At 47.7% G+C, this 15,817-nt stretch overlaps 1 protein-coding gene across 1 annotated transcript; it reads right to left on the bottom strand.

The window, feature by feature from the left end:
* Positions 1-3,340: 3,340 nt before the first annotated feature.
* Positions 3,341-15,313, bottom strand: LOC137915961 (disco-interacting protein 2 homolog B-A-like; the record flags this gene model as incomplete). The annotated part of the gene is made up of 38 exons (XM_068759082.1): positions 3,341-3,593; positions 3,681-3,804; positions 3,923-4,097; positions 4,171-4,245; positions 4,329-4,386; positions 4,686-4,747; positions 4,823-4,993; positions 5,120-5,288; positions 5,370-5,500; positions 5,737-5,846; positions 5,948-6,059; positions 6,294-6,415; positions 6,557-6,680; positions 6,755-6,835; positions 7,128-7,151; positions 7,845-7,957; positions 8,098-8,299; positions 8,387-8,501; positions 8,711-8,838; positions 8,948-9,028; positions 9,101-9,237; positions 9,672-9,811; positions 10,019-10,133; positions 10,215-10,334; positions 10,397-10,490; positions 10,669-10,733; positions 10,824-10,926; positions 11,036-11,145; positions 11,383-11,506; positions 11,630-11,740; positions 11,851-11,942; positions 12,090-12,287; positions 12,743-12,862; positions 13,184-13,201; positions 13,364-13,510; positions 13,746-14,057; positions 14,129-14,254; positions 15,161-15,313. Coding segments are annotated over 38 exons (4,715 nt in total), but the record flags the coding sequence as incomplete, so codon positions are not given.
* Positions 15,314-15,817: the final 504 nt, after the last annotated feature.

Raw genomic sequence — 15,817 nt, 5'->3', positions numbered from 1 at the left:
GGATGTCAGCAAAAAAAAACAAAAAAAAAACAAAAACATTTTTTTTTCTCTCTCTCTCAAAGGAAGTGGGCGGTGCTGCATGGCGACGATGCATTACGTAACCATTTCTGTGGGCGTTGTGATTGGTTGAACGCACGAGCAACGTGACGTTTCTTCTGTTCCACTGCTGGAGTTACCGAAAAATGCAGTTCGATAAATTCGAAAAAGGCAGCGGGAAGAAAAAAATAAAGAAGAAGAAGAATAGCACAGATGCCCCAAAACTGATGGGAACAACATTTTATATTCTGACAAGAAATAAATTGAATCGATAAAAAAAATTCTAGGTGATTGAAAAAAAGATATGAAACCAGGTCTGCCACGGAGGCTTTTGATGGAAAATTCTGCCCGGAAAAAAATGTTTGTGGATAATTTAAATGAATCAGTAAGACTGGAGATTGCAAATGTGGACACATCTTATGTTTGTGGCTAGAAGAGATGGAATCAGTGTGTAGGAGGCCATGAAGCGTGACAAGACTACGCAAAAGAGAAAGAAAGATGGGCGATACACTAATTGTGCATCGGTGTGAGTGTGACAAATGTCTGTGGTCTAACCGGAATGGTTCAAATCAATTTCATAAGTCTTGAATTTAGCTGGCAGAGAAACCGTTTAATGCTACTTTGAATTGGGGAGCTTTTCTTTGTCATTCCGACTATCATGACTCGACAATAGATATATAAACACAATGAAGATGCAAGTTTTGTAATAATCGAAGGAGTACGAACAACGAGATCCATTTAAATCACCATTTCCACATTATCCAAGTATAAGGACACTAGAAGTGGTTAAATGCTGTTTTTATTCCATATGACTTTTACATAAAGTATAAAACAATGTACAACAAACCAAAATATAAAACAAATGAGGAGATTGGAAAGGGGTATTGCCACCGTGATTTAATAACTGTACGACTTGAAACGTTAATATCCATTAGTGGATTACGCGCTCATGTTGCGGGTTAGAATTCGCCAAATAATGTAAAACGCAAAAAGAGTGCGTTCGCAAAATATTGATAGAAAAACACCAGCGACATTAACACAGCCTTAAGTACACTACTATTGAAAGTTAACCACTCCTCTGTTTTAGTAGTTACAAAAATGCACGAGCATCGTGTGCATTCCACCAGACTGTGCAAAAGGTTTATAATTAAATCGCACTGTCATTAGGTTTGCATAGTGTAAGAGTGAAAAACCACGTAAAACTTTGCAGCAAAGCAGGGAGATGCACACCGGTCTTCGCTCGCCCCCCTTGTAAGGTCAGCCATTCCTATTCTGTTTGTATGTGTAAGTATATTAAGTACAGGCTGCACCTGGTCGATCCCTGTGTTCAATCCCACACATGCCCCCCCCCCACCCCACTTATACATGGAAATGAGATATGCTTCAGGCTGGTCTCTTCTTGTGCTTGGCGTTGTGGACGTTCTGCAGATGTGACATGAAATTCTACTTCTCTTTAATTCTAAGTGGACTCAAAACGACTCAAAGCGACTCAAAACCAACTGGTGACGTATTTAATGTAACATCAGGTGGGGATAGTTCAACCTCCAGTGCAAAGTGCAGCAATAGATCATATTCCTGTTCATCTCGAAGAGATTAAAAATGTTTCTAATGTTGAGTTTTTTTTTCTGTTAAGGGTGGGAAAATAATTATTTACATGCCGACATTAACGGCTTATCGCTGAAGTACACAGTAAAACCAAATACAAAGGAAAGCACAAGATATTCAGAAACCAAATACATTTTGAAAACACAATTTTCAATACAGTTACTTTACTTGCAAGTCAAGGGTGTTGATGCGGCTCAGCTTTGCAACTGCATTGACGAATGCTCATAGATCCAGTGACTAAATACAGAAAATAATCCTGATGCGTGACGACTCAACCCTTTTGCCTCCAGGCTTACAGCACCAAGAGCATTCCTGATGGAACTTATTGTAAATTATTACAGTACTGCACATAGACAAAATAGATTTTTCAATTAACATTGTGCAGAGAGAAAAAAGGAAATGTTAAAATAGATCTTTTATGCAATCTCAAGGAGCAGGAGGATAACTATCGAGTGAAAGTACAGTGGCAATGCGTTTTGGCTCAACACTAATGGATCTGTTTATTCAGGCTTTTACAAAATAACCTGGCAGCCTGAAAACAGTAATGATTTTGATTTCATCCTTCTCCTTGAATTAATTTTAATTCCAATGGGCTGAAAGGAAGCGTTCCTGGTATTAACAGTAATAGCCCTCCTCGTAAACTCTGCAAGTTCCTCAAGCAAGAATCCTCAAAATAGGTTTTTCCTGAACCATTATTTATAAAGCCTCATCGTTATAATAAAATAGACTTTTTTTTTTGTGAAAGTGCAATCTTACAGCTATCCTGACTCGCAAGGTTTTTAAAGTTATTCACCACCTTCCATTCTCCTAAACTGAAAGTACTGTCAAAAATGTTACTCTTATTTACAATTTCATTTATGCTACTGTTACCTGCAAGACTGATCAAACCATTCAAGGATCCACTGAGAGATATCAGGTGTCTATATATTTATATGAGTAAAAGTATTTACACATTAACATACAGTATCTAAAATACAACCTCTATGGGTAATTCAGAATATGGCCCGTTTCCTCTTTTACCGGTACTTTGAATCCTTTGGATATTGGTTTGCACTATGACTCGAAACCAAACGAGAATATTAAGAACAAATTCATTCATATTGAGACGGGAATGTTTAGCTGAATATTAATAAGGCAGGACATATATTTGGGCAGGAAAGTTTAAAATGTCTATTTGGCTTCATCATGAAAGATCAAAATAAGCTTTTTAAATAAAGTACACATACAGAGACTGGCTACGCTTGGTTTGCTTTCTTCTGCCCATGTATTGCATCTTTGTTAGTTATAAATGAGCTGAAAGCTGCATGTAAATCTATTTCAAGTTATTGATTGACGAGGATATGAGTAGCGTTTTGGATTCTGTCTGGACAAACAAGACACATTTCTTTATGAGGTTAGTGTTGGGTAGGTACAGAATACGATGGATTTACATATATTTATGTATAACTAATTTAAAAGCGGCTTTATATGTGTCTTTTTATCATCTCCATAAAAAAAGTGCCCTCTTTGCCACATGCAATGCACGTTTCTTCAAAACACAGTGAGCAGCTCCAGACATAACAGGCCCAATCGAAGACATGAGGTGGACAAGATATGCTGGTGACACACAGCTGGGGGGGGGGGGGGGAAATCGATTCCTTTCCTTTCCACCTTTTTGCGTTCAACTGCAGGCTGAAAAGGCCCAGACTGCCACGACCCCTCACATGTTATAGGCGACATAAATGGGGTCCAGCTGATCGGCGAGGAAAGAGTCGCGAAGGTGCATGCGTTGCTTTTCTCCCCTGGAGTTAATGGGTATAATTCCAGGGTCCACGATAACCACCACCCCCACAATGAGGTGGTGCTCCTCCAGGACCACGTTGGTTATCAGAGGCACCAGGTCCAGCGCGTCTTGCTCTGAACCACACAGCTCTGATACCACCACCAGCAGATTGGTCCATGTAAACACAGCACTGTGAGGGATGGGAACAGTGACTTAAAGTCTGCTCTCTCAGCTGCAAACAGTGAAACTGATATTATTATAGCCAGGTCCTTCTCACCTCTCGGCAATACTACGGTGAGCACGGGACACGGAGGTTTCGATGTCGGCTGGGTGGTAGCGCAGCCCTCTCAGCTCCAAGGTCTCGTCCAGCGAGCCCACCACAAAGAGAGCATCGTGTCGATCTGAGCACCAAAACGCAGGACACACAAAGTGCAGCGTTAATTACTGCGCTGACTTCAGCTCCGCGCTTTCACCATCATAAGCCGAACTCCATTCATCCGGACGCCTCGCTCTGCTCACCCCCGCTGGCGTCCAGCAGCTCGGTCCTCTTCACGAAGCCCAAGTATCCCGTCCTGGCCCATAAGGTCAGCGGGTCGCCAAAGCTGAGCTTGGTGTTGAAGTGGTTAGCCTGGAGACTCTCCTCTCCGTAGATGGTATAGTAGCCGCTGGCACTGTGAGGACTGTTCACCCAGATCTAAGGGGGGGGGGCAGACACACGCTTTACCTCCATGATCATGATGATGAATCTGTTTACGGCTTCCTCGCACCTCTCCGAGATGAGAATCGCCCAGCGGACCTCTGGTCTCTGGATTTACGATGATCACCCGGACGCCCGGTAATATCTGCAGATGAAGCGACGAGCAGGCAAAGTGGCACCGCTTTGTCTTCATGGCTGTTTGACGGAATAATACCGGCAGCACCTTACCTTGCCAGACTCCATCAGAGGAAGACTCTGCGGCGCTCCTCTCTCCACCAGCCTTACTCTTAGAAGCCACACAGAAGCATGCGTCTATAATCAATCACCGTTTTAGAGACATCAGCCTAAACAACATCCATCCGCTCTCTACTATCTGATGTTTGTAGCTCAGGGTTCATTTATAGACTTGAGTGAAGCTTTTGCAGATCTACATCGAAACAAAATCCTATTAAAAGGAGACTAAACAGTTTAAACAACAGGCCTGACATAAACCACCTTTATTTAAAAAAAATAAAACCTCCATTTAAGACACTTTTTAAAATAATTATAAACAGTCCGCAGTTGAACTGATCGGCGTTTTGCTACCTGTCGTGGCGGAGAGACTTCATGTCCACATAAACCGTGCAGGGATCAGGGCCAGTGGTTCCCTGCAACAAGAAGAACGTGCACAAAGCGATGCAGGTGTGCGACCACGTGAAGCCTGGTAGGGTCGGGGTGTGTACCTGCAGACAGATGGCCAGGTTGACCCTGGAGCCGAAAGCAGTGCTGACGGCTCGGGACGACAGTCCGACGTCCTTAAAAAGCTTGGAGAAGGAGTGCGAGAGGGAGAGGCGAGGGCGTTCCTCCGCTATCACCACGCAGCTCCGCACGCACGATAGGTTGACTCCTCGGGCCTGTTGCGTGAGTAAGAGTAAAACATGGGCGTGTTCTCAGGGGACGCGCTTCAAAACCTTCAGTATATTGATTTGTACTGCAGCGCCTGGTTCTCCCGGTTCTCGTTCTGTGCAGGCGCCCCTCACCTTGAGCAAGTCGGTCTGCGTCCCCAGGCCTTTCGTGCAGAGCTCCATCACGGAGTAGGAGCAGAAGGTGTCTCTGACGCGGTACTGACTGAGCGTGCTCAGCCACAGGGACAAGCAGCTCTCCAGCTCAAACGGGGGGATCAGGATGGACTGGTGACCCGAGTAAACGCTGGGAAGAGGGACGTGAAGCTCAGTCCGAGGATGAAGGGCTGTGGTGCTCGTTTGCGTTGTCGCTGATGTTTTACCGTACCTTGCGAGGCACCACAACACAAAGCCCAGGCCGCAGTACGGATCCAGGCAGATGGCGATTTGACGTGACGAGTACAGTTCACACTGCAGCTTTACGGAGCGGCAGAGCGCGCTGACTGCTGCGTGAGAGATCTGCAGCAAAGGGGAGCCATTGTGAACTCAAAGGAAGGCTATCAAATGTCCACCCTCCTTTAGAGCTGCTTTACGTTCACGTGGGAAATGTCTGGATTAGATTACCAGCAGGCAAACTTCAGGACGTTCACTGGGGGGTATTTGGCGTTTTGCCACGGCAGGCGGCTTCAAGTTGAAGCTGAGAATGTGATCAATAAGAAAACGCCGCTTCATTTAATAACGGATCCATATCTCACCTTAATCCCCGTCAGCATGCCTGTGGTGGAAACACTGAAGTCCAGATAAGCTATCATCTCTGCTGTGGGCGGTTTGTAGATCTGTGGGGGGCGACGGCGAGGAAGGTCATCTGCAACGATTTACAGAGGGGGGGGGGGGGTAAATATCGAATTATACTGAATGATGATGGCTATGAGTGACAAAGAGTCTGAACGTCTTTCTTTATCTCGCCTGTGTCAATAATTGTTGGCCATGTTTTCGTGTTGACGGAGGCGGCAGCCTCTTTGGAGCGCAGCGTCCTCATGAGCTGCTGAGTGGTTAGAATGCAGGCCGCTTTACTGACCTGGAACCGGAGCGCACACACACGAGCACACACACACACACACGATCTATAGTCATATAGCTCAACGGACGTTGGGCTTTTGAAGCAGGTACCGATAGTGATTTGTGTTCGTGGTCATTAAAGGCGGCTCAAAGTCGACATGTCGATACAGGCTAGAACTAAATTAGGATTAGATGAATATAAACGCGTCTAAACGCTCGAGGCGAGCAATAACGATGGAGCACACATACTTACATCAATAATCATGCGGACGGTGGGCAGTGTGGCTGCAAGGTTCTGGGGGTGCGGAGGCCTGACATTTACCGGGACGCAACCGGCATAGAGACAGCCATAAAAGGCGGCGATCAAATCAATGCCTGCGAGACGTTTGGGGGACAAGAGCAACTTAAATGAAGAGAGAAGAACGACCCGCATAATGATCATCGTTGGGGGGGGGGGGGGGGGGGGGTGGCTTTAATACGTAGATGCAGACAGGAGACACCGGAGGCCCGACCCACCAGGAGAATAGAGCAGCACGACGTTCTCCCCGGTGTTGATGCTGCCCTTTTCCGTCAGCGCTGCAGCTATCTTCTCGGCCCGCTTGTGAAGCTGCACGCAGGTCGCTGTGCTTACGGCCACGCCCTGGTGCACAGGAAACAGTGCACGGTGATGATCTGCCCCTCAGTCAGGATTCCTCAGCGAGAGCAGTCTGGTACCTTGGCATTAAGGAGAACGAAGAGGACGTGGTCTGGGTCCGTCTGCGCCCTCCAGTGTAAAGCTTCCGTCAAATACTGATGCTGCAATAGAGAAGACAAGCCGATGAGACGTGCGCCGGTCATTTCTACACACACACACACACACACGCACACACACGCACGTAGGGCGGACACGAGGCGAGTTTTACAGTTTGACTTTCACAAAAGTCAAACAACATAAAATGTTGTCGACTCCCTCAAATAATTTTTCTGGTGTAACTTTGACATTTTGGCATAAACACACACAATAAAAACCACAATGCAACACATTTTTCAGACGCCCCGAGTAGACAGATGAGCGGAGAAGATGGGCCGAGTGGGCCACGATTCTTACCATCACAGTGGGCCACATACAGAGCTACATCCACAGGGAGGCGAGGGCAGAAAGAGAAATGTTTTCACGTCAGTAGCACGGCGGCGCGGCCACCGTTCACAAAGGTTACTCTTCTAATCAGGATTTATTGATATGATGGCAAAAAGTTACCCTCAGCTGATCAGAATACATTTGGGGAAATATGAATATGTGCAATGTTCTGCTGTTCTGTAGCAAAGTTCCCGTTTTTGTTAACTTTTATTTAACCATGACGATGGATTTTATTTAAACACTCTTGAGCAGAAGCTCCTGCTGCGTTATCCACGTGTCCTGACATTAAAAAGCACGTAGAGGCCGCAAAAATCCACGCCACACACCCAGAATGTTCCTTTTTTGACAGTTCTGTTCTTGTCAGTGTAATTTAATTCGACCAACTGTAAGTTCTGACTGTGAGAAACTCACTGTTCTTACAGATAAACAGCTTCAAAGTGAATTATATTTGTGGAGCTCAAACGTTTGTGTCCGTATCCAGTTGTATTAGGACGAGGTACAACACTTGAATATTACATTTTAAAGTATTCCACATTAGATTCCTTTTTCATGATATAGAGAATTACATTTCGATGTCGTTTTTATTCAGTAATCGTTCATTTATCCGACCGGACGCTGCGAGCATCGGGCTCCTGCTGTTTCCAATGGAGGTGCATGTCAGGTGAGTTATAACAGTGGTTATAATACCTTCCTGACAAGATCCTGGTCGTCTATCATGCCAAGGTCTCTGCCTGCAGCCTGGGCAATCCTTTTCCCTGCCACCAGGTTACCCACCATCACAGACGCTGGACCTACACCCACTGCACACAGAAGAGAATGTGAGCAAGGGAGGAGCGGAAGAAAAGCACGCTTAGTTGAAACACAGCATCCGTTAGGAAGCTAAAGGCTACGAGTGTCGACCTGACTGGACGGTAGGAATACCAGACAGCACTTTCATTACCGGGCTGCTTCTGGCGGGGCTTGGGCAAGTTTGTGACACACGTATGGGGACACATCAGGATGTTGCAGGGGTGCAGGTTGCCGTCTAAGAAGAACTGCTTTGCGTCAGAGATGTGGATTCCACCCAGGGGTGTTTTCGGTAAGGTGTTGGCTGGAACCAGAGCCAGACAGTAGAGGCCCACCTGATGGATGCTGTCAATGGCCTGCAGAGGAAACCAAGCGTTGAGACGCAGAGAGGAATTCAGTTCACATATAATGCGTGAACTTTTTGGTACACGCTTCGTGTTTACCTGAAGGACCCGGCTCATCCACTGGAAGCTGTCCTCCTCACTGGCGTCTGGCCTTTGCTCTGCCACAATCACAACCCTCTCGTCATAGAAAACCGTGACTGAAAACACAGCAATCCTGAAACATCCAAACAGACACGCGGGCAGATGTATCAAAGGATTATTCAGAGGTTACCGGAGGTCAAATGTTTTATCACAATTCATTCAATGCACCCTCATCAAAGTTTTTCAGCCTGCAGTGCTTACGTTGTACCACCAGGTGTCAGTCGTGACACATTCGTTGTCAGCCATAGACACAAATCTTTCTATAAATGGTGGTCGTCTCACCTTCCACGGTACACGGTCTTCACTGGCTCCACGGCGAGAGCGGTGGCCACCAGGTCATCAGCATTGTGTCTCCGCCCACTCACCATCAGCAGACCCTCGATCTTCCCCACCACAAAGATCAGACTGCCCTACGCAGGGGGGGGGGGGGGGGCACAGAGGTCATTAAGCCTGTTCAGGCGGGAGGATGGTTTCCAGGTGAGCTCAGGTGTGGAACAGCGATGAAACAGTCCGACTTACTGGGCCAACAAATCCCAAGAGTCCTGACCGCACGAAGGGAATCTCACCAATGGGGACGCCATTAGAATTAACCGGTATCACCTGAACACCACAAACACATGATAAAGCACAAAGAGGGGGGGGGGGGGCGTCGGCTTGACGCTGCTTACCTACCTCAAAAGTGTTTTTGGTGAGCCCAGGCAGGCCGTAGTACATGTTGCCTCCAGCTCGGGAGTTCACTATTATCTCTCCAATCTCATCGGTCTTACACAGCTGGGGAGGCCCGTCGGGCCGGACGATGCACATCAGCGCTGGAGACACACAAAGGTAACGGTATATAAAACCAATGCTTTATTATTATTATCATATTATTACAAATGGATTCTTTAGTTGAAGTAAAAAATATTTAGGACAAATAGACCGCGTCTTCCGTACGCTATATATATTTTAATCAGGTTTTACAACAATCCTTCTGGCGTTGCGACAATCATACACATTATTAATATAAGAATAATTTAATGTTCCATTTTTTAGTTATAATATAATCCGTGCATTTGAGAGAATTGTATTAGAGTTGCTTTCGGTTTTGGGTTTTTCTGTCTCCTTTCAAATAACATTTCCATAACATTCCTGCTTGAGAATTATCATTATAGTTCTAGAATATATTGTAGATTATGAAAGCCCCCCCCCCCCCCCTTCTACAACGTTTCAGTGCTTCTTCATGTAGTTTTCCTTCCGCCCGCACCTCCAGGCATGACGTGTCCCACATCTTGCACAGTCAGGGCAGAGTTCTTGTCCTCAGTGTTGACCCTGATGACACCGTGGCTCAGGCCGCCCATGGAAAGAATAGCCCGGGCGGGGAGGGGTGTGCCGGGGACCCCCGGTCTGCACAGCAGAGAGTTTGATTAAACATTTCCAACCATCCCATCTGTTCCAACTGTCGTCCATCTGCTCATCCGTCCAACACGAGACGCATTATGTCTTCGTCCACCCTACTTTGGGGGAGTTGTTGCCTTATATGCTTGACTTTTTTTTTTTTTTTTTAAATCATCTAATAGAATACTTAAAAAGGACGCCGTTTCCAGGACACACCTGCGTATAGCTACTGTCATGGCCTCAGGGGAGGTGGCACAAGGACAGATCACCTCAGGCTTCAGCCCGTGGGACTGAAACACATTGAGGAAGGCATCGCAGGAAGACACCGACCCTGCACGGCAAATGGTTCAACACGTTATGTCTAATTTGTGTCATTTAACAAAAGAAAGTTTCAAAAAGATGGAGGCCTCACAGGGGTTCGCGCCGTCAGCCACGATCAGCATCCGTAACGAAGCCAGGCTGGTGTCCCTCTGTTCCCGATGAGCCATCATGGCCCAATGGAGATCCCGGCACTTCACCAAAGCCAGACGAGCTGCACGGGACAGAGCGTTTGGTTTTTTCCTAATATTGCATCTCTCAAGCGGCGTGATTTACCTTTGTGTATGTGGACCCTCTGGACCCAGGAGAGAGGACACGCCTTCATCACGGCATAAGGGACGCTGATCGTGTGAATCCTGTTCATCACAGCCTGGACACAAACGAGACCCGATGAAGCAGCGCATTGATTATAGTAATCCTTTTATCCCAGCCGGACCCTGAAGCTCCGATTGTCTCCTCGTTTCTCACGTGCAGCGCGTCACACTTTCTCTCGATCCTTCTCGCGCTGAAACACAGACACGTCCGAGCTCACCTGCGCTGAGGCTTACCGTGAGGACTCCGTGCCAAAGCCCCATATCCTTCTTAAAGTCCAGGACATTCACTAAGGTTTCCCCTAAAAGTCAACAAAGTCGTCACTTCAGACTCATAACAAGGCTATCGATGGCGAAAGCTCGAGGCGATGAAGACGCGGGTCTTCCCTCACCTTCGCAGTAGTTGCAGGCTTGGGTCAGTGCTTGGCAGTGCGTCAACATGGCGACCTTAGACACAGCCACGCCCACCACGGTGCCCTCTTTGCTCGCCTTGTACTGAACAAGGGGGGAAAGCACAAGAACGCTCGTCACCTCGTGAGACGGCGATCAGCTTTCCTCCCAAACGGAACGCCGTTTCCAGACGGAACCTCCGGGGCTCCTTTACCTCGATATATGCGGGCGCGGTGTTGGCCGTGGGGACGTGCGGCTGCCAGTCCTTGGACGGCTTGGTCAGGTATTTTGAGTCGGTCACAACCCACTTTAGTCGAGGCCAGCCTACCAGAGAGACGCACCAGTTAAAGTAAAGAGTCAGAAGTCAGTCTGAAGCGGAGGTGAGATGAAACCATCGCTAGTAATACTTCATAAACCCATCTAGTAATACTTCATAAACCCATCTAGTAATACTTCATAAACCCATCTAGTAATACTTCATAATCCCATCTAGTAATACTTCATAAACCCATCTAGTAATACTTCATAAACAGGGTAATTCAAGACCCTTTAAATAATGACCTTTAAAATTCATAATCTCTCCCGTGGGCGTCTTGGGTAAACCCTTTAGACAGATCTCACTGGTCAGAGCGAGGCCGACGCCACAGCTCCCCAGCAGAAACCCCACCTGACTGATCCCTGCATCCTGAAACACACAAATAAATGCAGGATGGCTGAACAACAACAACAACAACGACAACAACAACAACAACGACAACAACAACAACAACAACAACAACAACGACAAATCCTCGGAGGGTTTCCCGACCTTACGCGACAGTGGCACTTCAATAGGTACGGGGATCACTTCAGCCAGGAGGCAGCCATGGAAGGCCACCCAGAACATCCCCGGGTCACTGTTGGGGTACACCAGCGCCACCTACAGGGACATTAGGGTCAATATTTAGGAGCACATTATAGTTGTTGATATGATGATGCGTTTATGGCTGTACGATGCATGTCGTCAGCATGCTAACGTAACAGGCTTACCCGATCTCCAGGTTTAAGGATTTGTTCATTCTTGGCGCCAAGCTTGTTCAAGAGCGTGTACGCCAGCTTCACACTGCGACTCCACAGTTTCCCTGACAAACAGCAGGTGGAGCAGCGAGGAAGGAGTTAAATGTCCACATCACAAAGTGCCCGCGCACACACACACACACACACACACGTGCGCCCGCCTACGAACATGAATCTCTGTCTCTCTGCACGCTAACAGGCTGGCGCCTCACCGTAAGTCAGCGTGTACAGCGGTTTGCCCGTGATGTCAAGCGCAGTCAGGGCGGGGCTCTTCCCCTGAGTGGCCCCCCAACGAGCCAATGCTGCCTGCAGGGCCGGGGGCCAGTTACTGACCACGCCCAAGGGCTCCCCTTTAACGGGAATGATCTGCCGACCTTCTGGCTTCGGCGTGTTGGGGTCCAGCCGGGGCACTGCAAGAGAAAATCACAACGTCACAAATCATCGCCGACCGAAATCCACGTTCGGTTTGAGCCGAGTATTTAGAAAGACGTTTAGAAACGTGTGTGAGGCGTAAAACGATCGATGGCTCTGAGTGAGGTAGAAGAACTATACTTTCTCTATCAGTACAGATTTACTGATCGATTATTGGCTAAGAATAAGATTTGCGTTGTGAAACATGCCGAAAGATTATCAGCTTAACTTAACTCAATAAAAAGCCTTTATGTTATAGCAGAGAGTCGAGATTATGCTAACGATAATGTATTATTAATAATAATTATTATTATTAGTAACTAATAAATGATGACAAAATGTACGACAATCACAGAAAACGACTGAAAACACGTAGAACTTTTCATCTTTGTGATTTTTGATGTTGTTTTAGCTCCATTTAGGGTAAACCCAAATGTTGCATGAAGCGACATACCTTCTACTATCTCCTCCGAGTCGTCGGTGAAGAACTCACTGAGGGGGGGTCTCTTCGGCCTCTTCAGGGTGTTGAGCAGCTGCTGGATCTTTGTGGACACCCTGCTGCTCACCGGAACTCCTGCAGACAGCGAGACGTTGGCGAGGGGCGGGCGAGGGGCGGGCGAGGGGCGGGCAAGGGGCGGGCGAGGGGCGGGCGAGGGGCGGGAATTATCTTATAGAACTGAGAAGCAGCACACGTAGGTGGCAACGGCACGAGGAAAACAAAATGAGATCAAAGGTCAAGGCTGCTTGTTGGGGTTGGGGGGGGGGGGGGGGGGGGGCACACGTGAGGATTCCGTTTGTGTGTGGGATGCATTTATCTCTAGAAACATTTCATACAAACAGGAAGGAGAGTTCAGGTAAAAACAGAAGGCCTCAGACAATAAAGGAGTTTCCTTACTCGGAATATTACCTCTTCCTATAAGCCAGACAAATAAAAATGCGTCGGGGTGGAGAAAGATCAAGAAAGAAAATTCAGATTCATTTTATTTCACATTATTTAGAGAAGAATTTGAATTATGATGGAACCAATCAGAGACTCCCTTAAAATGATAAACGCGTTTTAAAGAAGCGTTCTGACCGTCTGCGGTCTCCATCATGCTGGAGCGGCTCTGCCCACGACTCATTCCTTTCACCACAGCTTTGGATGGCAGGTCCACCCGTGGTCCTCTGGAGGGGGGAGCCACAGCTGTCACATCTGGAGGAGGGGTGCTGTTCTGTGAGGGGGCTGCAGGACCAGAAAGGAAGGGCAGTAAATGCATTACCATATTATGATGGGGATATAATGAGGATAGAGTACAGTGAGGTTTAGTAATACATCTGTACAATACTGTCCACAACTCAAATATCTACAGGTTAAATTTAACCCCCCCAAATGTTTTAGGCACCGTATCTAACAAATGGAAACATCAGACGAATAACACAGGATATTTTACACGTCATAAATCAGCGCAGCGTCTCACCGGTGCGGCTCTGAGCGGGCATGTTGGCGCCCGCTGCCGCGTGAGGCTGGTACTGCGGCTGGTACTGAGGCTGGTACTGCGGCTGGTACTGCGGCTGGTACTGCGGCTGGTACTGCGGTTTGTACTGAGCCTGAGGCTTGGCCTCTCCGTGGGACAGGGTGGAGGAGGCTGAGGAAGACGTTGAGGAACCTTGGACCGTACGGTTGATCCAAGCGTCTGGGCTCTGGAGGTTTGGATTGGCAGGCGGTGGAGGGGCGACCACAGACGGTTGCCTGGTTACGGGCGTCTCATCGTCAGAGCCCGAGGAGGAGTCTGAGCGAGACAGACCAAAGTGAGACTTACTGTCCGTTAGCGGACCCCCCCAGTCGACCTGCTGGGCCTACCTGGTGGCGTGCGGGCTTCGATGGGAGACTGCACATAAGTGGAGCGTCGCTTGGTGGGCATAGGCAGCGCCATCTTCTCCTCTTTATGCTTCGCCAGGGCGGCTTGTACGGCCTCAGTATGGATATCTGCGTAAACCGAGAACAGTTAGGGAGTCGCCGGGCGATTGAACGCTCGAACGTTGTCATCTCAAAGGCCCAACCCACTGGAGAATCAGACCTCCTAACTCAGGGGAAACAAATGATCCGCCGCGGGAAGCTTGATTACATAAGCTGCACTCTGATGAGCAATTAGCTCGGGGCTGAATCAGAGGTGCGTCAGAAGCCGAGCCCACACGCGTGTCTGAGAGGACGAGGGCGTCCTCTCGGGGGGGGGGGGGCGCTCTCCTCTCAGCCGTTTGTTTGGTCATACGAGCAGCAACTCACCTCTGTGTGCAATTTAAACTGTACGTAAAATAAACATGTACAAATATTCACACGCATGGCAGTTGTACTCGATCCGGTAGGAAATGCCGCGAGGCTCTCGGTCGCCTTCGATGGAGAATGACGGGCGGTCGTGGTTCAGGAGACGGTTCTCTATGAATTCAGCGCTTCTGACATGATCGGACCAAAAATCTCATTTTACATCTCATCACTGAGTAAACTATCGATTGTATTTGGAGATTAGTCGGCTTGGTACGCAGCATGCCGGAGTGTGAGAGCGTTTCGTCTGAGAGGCACGGCTTCCTGAAAGGTCAAGATGGAAGGGATAAATAAGAAATGAGTCCGGGCTGGTTGGGACGGGGAATATTTAGCTGGCAGAACCTCGGCCGAGTTCTAATCCGTCCCTCTTCTACCTCGACACGCTGCTCGGATCCTTCGTCCTAAAACGTGTTGCGTTATTCCTTCCAGATCAACTCCATAGCCGGGCAATGACATCACTCTGCTTTCACAGTGTGTGTGTGTGTGTGTGTGGTGGGGGGCGCACAATGAGGGGCTCCCTTCACACACACACACACACACACACACACGCTGAGTATGTTTTATCACGTTAACCTGATCTGTAGCGGTCGTCCCTGGTTCCTCCACTGCGATGTGACTTGCGGGACCGACGCTCTCGGTACCGGGAGGAGTTGGACGTGGGAGGGGCGTGGCTGGAGGAGGAACTGGGGGCCGGAGGCTGTGCATCATTCTGATGGGGCAGCTCCACTGTGAAGAAAAAATAAAAACATTCAAACACATTCAGAAAGTCTTGAGATTTTTATTTTTATTTTGGGTTAATGGAAATTTTGTCAGGAGGATTGAGAATAGTGTATTTGATTTATTACGTAGACAAACTCCCACAGCCTGATATGAAACGGAGCAGGAGTGATGTGCACTAGACCCCCCCCCCCCCCCCCCCCCCCATTGGTCTGGTTCGCAAACACACATAGGATAAGCAGAACGAATGATTACATGCCAGAGATTCATTCTATCCATCACCTGTCAAAAAGAGAGATCCGTTACGACAGAATGGCTGCATGAAGTTATCGACAACAGTAAAGTAATATCTTAATTTAAATGCAGTACGTCTAAAGTCTATAACCATTAACTTGCTGTTTGGAGATGGTAACTATAAACTGCATGGACTAATGTCCTGACCTTTTCAGACCAAACCCATACGTGCGTACCAAATAAAAGTTTATTTATTTACGTTATAAGATATTTAAAGAC

The sequence above is a fragment of the Brachionichthys hirsutus genome, unplaced genomic scaffold (assembly GCF_040956055.1).
Source record: "Brachionichthys hirsutus isolate HB-005 unplaced genomic scaffold, CSIRO-AGI_Bhir_v1 contig_1438, whole genome shotgun sequence".
Classification (NCBI taxonomy): Eukaryota; Metazoa; Chordata; class Actinopteri; order Lophiiformes; family Brachionichthyidae; genus Brachionichthys; species Brachionichthys hirsutus.
Note: the sequence above shows the minus strand (reverse complement) of the source record. Positions and strands in the feature narration are given on the sequence as shown.